This window comes from Rhagoletis pomonella, unplaced genomic scaffold (assembly GCF_013731165.1).
Source record: "Rhagoletis pomonella isolate Grant_MI unplaced genomic scaffold, Rhpom_1.0 Rhpom_scaffold_00001, whole genome shotgun sequence".
NCBI lineage: Eukaryota > Metazoa > Arthropoda > Insecta > Diptera > Tephritidae > Rhagoletis > Rhagoletis pomonella.
In genome coordinates this window covers 24,158,070-24,164,909 of record NW_023458555.1, presented here as the reverse complement: position 1 = coordinate 24,164,909, position 6,840 = coordinate 24,158,070, and the positions used below count along the sequence as shown (strand labels likewise).

General features: G+C 33.7%; 1 protein-coding gene across 2 annotated transcripts in view; it reads right to left on the bottom strand.

The window, feature by feature from the left end:
- Nucleotides 1–6,316: 6,316 nt before the first annotated feature.
- The window catches only part of LOC118741447 (esterase B1-like), a gene marked incomplete in the record, with an annotated part of 15,249 nt that continues 14,725 nt past the window's right edge, over nucleotides 6,317–6,840 (bottom strand). For both annotated transcript variants that reach the window (XM_036473431.1, XM_036473424.1), the window contains 1 exon segment: nucleotides 6,317–6,840. In XM_036473431.1, the coding sequence (XP_036329324.1) occupies nucleotides 6,437–6,840 (404 nt within the window).

Sequence of the window (6,840 nt, the reverse complement as noted above, 5' to 3'; positions counted from 1 at the left end):
GCATTCATTTGAATGCAACAATTGACCTGCATTATTTTAATTTTTTTTCTTTTTTTTTAATTCCTCCATTCTATGCTATTTATTGGCATTAGATACATATACATAAACGTACGGAAGATGAAAGCTTATATTGCACTACCGACGCTTGTACATATATACAGCGGATTCGTACATACATATGTACATATCATGCCTTTCCTGCAAGAGTGTCATAATCCAAAAGAATACAATTTTTGTTTTAGGTATGCAGATATGACAACCATCTCTGCTTCATTGTTGTGTAAAAATTTCATTGTTGTATCGATTACCAGTAGCTAATTAGAAGAAAATATGTTTTTAGTTTTACCATGCGAGCGTTTACAAACTGCAAAATTTAAAGCCGTTTTCTTGAGTTTTGATTTTTCCTATTTATAACATTCTTTCAGCAAAGCTACGATATGTATGTGAATATGTATTACATTAACTCTCGATTGGCCTGAATGCAATCAAAGTATGCACTCGTGTCGAGCCGATGACGACTACCCCCCATTCGATTGAGAACTGATTTTGCAATACATACACACTCATATGTGCATTTGTGCAAAACAAGGCAATCGCTGCCGCCATGTACACTATGCAGTCACGGTTCATAAACTCTATAAACTATAAAAGTTTAAAGCAACAATATACAGTTGTAAGCTTTGCAGAACCCGGTGCTCTTATCATGTAATGATAGTAAACAGAAATTGGTATCCATGTATGACAAAGGCAATTTAGCTTTAAGTAGCAGCCATAGAGATAAGGTTTTTAAAATTTATGATTTTAGTTGCATGGTGAAGTGAGTGTTGTCTGGGTAAACGCATGTGAATAGCAGAAAAAGCAAAACCGAGCTTATGAGAAACTTAGCTATGAACTAAACGTAATTGCAATTTACTACTTGCCTCGAATGCACTCAGTTACTTGCAAATTGCAAATATGTATATACATTTCTTTTACGTACGACCGTTGAAAGGCAAATCATATTTGCAATTGAAAATGGGGCCATAAGACTGGGTAAAGCAGTTATTGATGCACATATTTTTCGCATCAAAACTGCGGCAATTTACTTCAATTGAAAATCAGGTTATTGGAAGTGATAAGTATTACTAAGTAACTGAATGTACCGATTGTGATGATATGAATCTAAAGTATCAAAATAGTTTAACACGCATGTGTGTGCATTAGAGCCTATTTATAAATAATTGTATAAATATGTATTTTACACATATCGCCGTTTAAAGTAGAAAACTGCGTAACTGAAATTTTTTACTAAAAATTGGAATTGCTCATACAAGCTTTTCACTCCTCAATCGTTATCGAACAACTGATTCGAACCGCACCGTTTTTCGGAATGTTTTGCAGCCCTGTAAAAAACCATAGATATAAAGATTTAGCTAGAGAAAGTGGGAGAAAAATAAAGAGATAAAACTGAAGAAGGACATATGTTATGTTATGCTGTGTTATATTATGTTATTCTATATTATGTAATGTTTGTAAGGTTGTGTTATGTTATGTTATGCTATTTTATGTTATCTTTTGCTATTTGATATTTTGTTATGCTATGTACTGTTATGTTTTATTATGTCACCTCAATTAACCATAACGTACGTCAACTCACCTTAACGCACCTTAAAGCACCTCAACTCACCTTAACGCACCTCAACCCACCTTAACGCACCTCAACTCAACTCAACTCCCGGAAGAAAATGACTACCATGCATAAAAACTAAGCTTCCCCTGAGGAAGAAAAAACGTTTTTTATGGCAAATTAAGTTTTACATTCCGATTACGAATTGAAAATCGTGCGAAAAATTTTCAAATTTTCGACCTTAAATTTTACTGCTCACAATTTTTTGCGTATACAACACTTTAATGAGCGAAATAAGAGTCTTTCTCCTATGTATAACGTTTACTAAAAAAAGCATGCACAAATGAAAACAACACTTGTAGCTAAAGATCGGTTGCATGTGCACCATGACTGCAATTGGCGCCATTGCAGCGCTTATCATCAGCTATTCAAGGCAATGATAATGGTACAAATAATAGAAAAAAAATATATCGGCAGTTAGCAATTTCTAGCTCGTCAGCGCTGTTGCATCACGGTTTGAGCTGTGTTGGGTGTGTTTTTGTAACATCAACATTTGGGTGTAGTGTGTAGCACATGGATGCGCAAATGCTTGATAGCAATGCAATTTCTCCTAATGTGGCACTATATTGGGAATTTTCGCGCTTATCCGGCTCATTTAATTACATACTATATGCACATGCACATGCGTAAGTTTGTATGCGTTCGATATATGTACATATAAACATATTACATACATATCGTCGTTTAAAGTACAAAACCGCGTATCGTCATTCTGCAAAACCGCGTAACTGACATTGGCGGCCAAAAATTGGATTTGCTCACACAAGCTCTTGGCTCAATCCCCTTATCCATTCGTCCTGAAATATACCCGCCAGAAATAAGATTGCTTTATAAAAAAGAGAACCATTTTGAAATATGAGTGCTTTTACGCTCTAGAAAATAATGTCTACAACTTTACATACTCGGTTTTTCATTTTGTTGATACGCGGTTTTGCACTTCAAACGACGATATACATAAATATGTACAAATAAAAATTTTATTTATTTGTGATTTGATTTCATTTTAAATTACTAAAATTTTAAAGGTTTCTTTAAATCGATTCGGACCTAAGTAAATGCGTTGAAGGGTTTCTATCAACTTACTAATTAAATTTATTTTAAATATTGAAGCACATCGCAGGCCTCCTCAACATTAGTTTTGAATTAAAATCTACCTAAAACTGTCTTGTTGGATATCCATAAACATGTTTTATTGAAATTAATTTTGGAAATTCAATTTTTTTTTTCAAGCTGACCATTACTACCACTGTGATATGGTGACTACCTGGTCTATTGTGGATTTCCAAGGTAAAAATCCCCGCTAATAAGGTACACTAAGTTCAATAAGGCCGCCTTCTTTGACTGCAGGTTCGGGCTGATCTTCTCAACTGGCCTCAGTGCCAGTATTTGTTCAAGGCATTGGTTACTAGGCCATCACGGTTATTCTTACAGAATTTCGCCCTGAACTTAAAACCTTCCGTGAATTGCCTAACTAACTATCTGATGGAATTTTGAGGAGCTTTCATTCTCCGTCAACATCTTATGCCTTTTACATCTACGTATTTCGGTTTCCCTATATTAGATAGCAAGTTTTGGTCAGACACTATGAGAAAAACGGCCCATTTTGGGAACCAACTTTCAGGCATTTTTGTGTTTAAATTTCTTCCAACAATGTTCGTCTATACACATATACATACATATCTACACTTTAGTATGTCTAGCTAAACCCTTTGCAGCACAAGTGTGCATATGTGCTTAAGTGTTACAGTCAAGAGAATGCGCATGTTCTTAATTCCCATTTCTCTGTTATCACAAGCAGTATGTCTGACATTTGCCAGCATATTTACAAAACACAGTTTTCCTTTGGGACGGTATACAGCGAGATGACTAAACTTACATGCATACATACATACATATGTGCGTATCCATTCATAAGTACCATATCCGCGCATGTGGATTATCGTTTCCGCGTATCCTCAGCATACAAACAATCACATGGTATGTATTATTGTTTGTTGCTTCCATTTCTGCGCTATTCTCGAACAAGTTTCCAGACAGTGAGTCAGGCCAATATTAATTCGCAATTCTTTCAAGCGATTCACAGTAATAGCTGAAAAATCATACCATTGGGAAATTATATGAAAAGGACTCATGCTGTTATCTGTATGCACAGAAGGAAAATATCTGCAATATATACAGTGGTGGCCACATTAGGTCACAAAGAAGTTGTGCTTTACAAATTTTTACCATTTATTTTTTCTTTATTTATTTTAAAAATTTTTTTTATTTTTAACGGATTCGCGTTAATTTTTGAGAATTCTTTTCGCTGGCGATGTTGCCTATTTTCTCTCTTTTTCTTAAAGCCCAACACAAGTATTCGTTATAAATAGGCGTAGCCCCAAAACGGGCTCTTAGACTAAGGGAACAAAAATTGTGGAAGCAGACCAAATACTTCTCATCTCATCTTTCTCATCTTTAAGTTCCGCTGTTCGAACCCCAGCTAGCGAGAATATTCTCTTTCTCTTCGTAGGATATGCCCGAACATCCCGAAGTCATTCTATTTTTTAGCAGGGTATATATGTATGTACGTATACATATCTTTATGTATAGGTTATTTTATTGTATTTCTTTTATACTTACATATCTACTTCAATTTCTTTATCCTTTTTATAATACTTAATTTTTACAATCACCAATTTTCCAAGAAATCGCTCATTATGGTGTGTGTTTATTGTTTTGATTATTATTTCGATTGTTAAACACAAGAGTTAATGTGAATTTAATGTATCCCTGGTGGCGTTGAAAGTACACAACGCATTTACACATGTTTACATAAACGAATGTCGCCTCAATCGTTATGTCCACACATTCATTCATATTTGAAGAATTTTTTATTATTTTAACACGCGCGGTCCTGAAATGTGCTTTAAAATGAAATTGTGTAATAAAAGTAATAAAAAAAAGTAATATGTTGCCCATTTTTCTGTTACTGTACATACATATGGGTCATTCCATACAATATTTACGCCTCAATATTTTTTTTTTTTTGGGTGAAATATATTTTTTTACATTCTTTATCGAAAAAAGAAGACACCTATTTTTTTTATTTCGTCATTATATTCGAAAACCGGAAAAAAAAATTCCCGAAATTTTGAACTCACGGAGAAGTATCTTTTTTAAGATTTTTTTCGAGATTTTTGAATATCATGGCGAAATAAAAAATAGGTGCCTTTCTTCTTTTTCCGAGGAAGAATGTAAAAATATATATTTCACCCAAAAACAAATATTGAGGTGTAAATATTGTATCGAATGACCCATATGTATATTTTTTCATTTACGAATACACACATACATACGTACATATACATATGTATATGAATTAAATAATCATATGCAGCCATGCCTTCGGTTCATAACACATGAAGCGGTAAGGTAGCTTCGATGGAAATAGTCAAAAAATATTGGACCCGCGGTATTCGAAGTAAATAAAGTTTAATACGAGTATATCTATTTATTACCTAAAAAAGAGTTACCCTCTGCTAAAATGAGCTTGCCTTCAGAGAATAAAAAACAACTGTTCTTCTTTCCTTCCTTTTGTAATAATATATAGGTAATTGAAAAATTTTAAATATGTTTACATAATTTATTAGAATTGGTAACAAAAAATAGTTTTTAAATTTCCAATTCATAATACCATTTTTTTTACAAAAATATATACCAATTACACTGTGCGACAGCCGAAACCAGCCCGGACTTCTTTAACATTTTCTGAAAGTGTACCCAATCAGTAGTAAAACACTCGACGGATTTGCAACAGTTAGCTAGTATTTTTATTTATGGCCTACATGTCTCGGCTTAAGTAGTTTTCAAAAAAGTGGAAAAAATTGTTAAAATAAATGTCTGAGCATAATTAAGGGTTAAGATATATATGGTAAATTTCACGGTAAAGATTTTTGTAGAACATTTTAATCCATTAGCTCCCGCCTAAAAGGGTCGTTTTGATCCTTATTTCAAGCAACCCCGCAAAAAGCAAATTTTTAAGTTCTTTTGAGGATTGATTGGTGTGTTCTAGAAAATTTTTCTTCGGAAAATTTTACTAGGAGTCTTCTCAAGTAAAAACTATAAAACATTAAAACAAAAAAAAATATTTTTTTTTTGTTGATTTTTTATTCTAATTTTTTAGAGAGGTTTACGTCGGTGGCATGAATTTTTTGCCTGAGAAGGCCCCTAGTAAAATGTTTCGAAGAATAATTTTTTTTGTTGATTTTTTATTCTAATTTTTTAGAGAGGTTTACGTCGGTGGCATGAATTTTTTGCCTGAGGAGGCCCCTAGTAAAATGTTTCGAAGAATAATTTTCTAGAATATATCACTCCTCTAATGACCTTACAAATTTGCGTTGTGCGGGGTTTCTTGAAGTTAGGGTCAAAACGACCCTTTCGTGCGGGAGCCAATGGGTTAAAATTTTCTATGAAAATATTTAGTTGGCCGTAAAATAAAAAACGAGCTCACTTTTGCAAATCCATCGAGCGTTTTATTAATGGATATGTTTACTCAGAAAATGTTGGCAAAGTCCGGGCTGGTTTGAATTGTCAGAAAATTGTCTTCACACACCCAAATATATGAAAAATAAGATTGTTAAAAAGCTTCTTATCTTTTATAAAAATATCATATTAAAAATTTTGCATAATTTTTTATTTTATTATGAAAAGCACTAAAAATCCGTACAAGATTTTTAGAATTTCCTGAAAATTTAAGTATACTCAAAATGCTTAACTGAACTGTTTCCTACTTCAGTACAACAACTGTTTCTTTTTATCGTAAGTACTTGTCCACACCCTAACTTTTTCCATCTCTGGCCAATCTATAATCCTTAGCTCATCCCCAATATTAAGGCACTTGTAAGCTGGTTCAGATGTTTTGATTGGTTCCCAAACAAGTGTTGCCATTTCAGGTAGTTCTTTATTATTTGGATTACCAGTTGCAGCAAAATTGGTCCAAATACCAATCATTCGCTGAATTGTGCGATAATCCGGACTGTCTTTTGGCAAACGATGAGCCATGGCATGCGAGAAAAGATAAGCGAGATCATCGCCATGGGATGCGCCCTTAACACCACGTCCCAGTCGCCATAAACGATATGGATATGGCAATACTTCAGAGTCGTAGTCAAAGCGATATAGGAAGGTGGATGCGG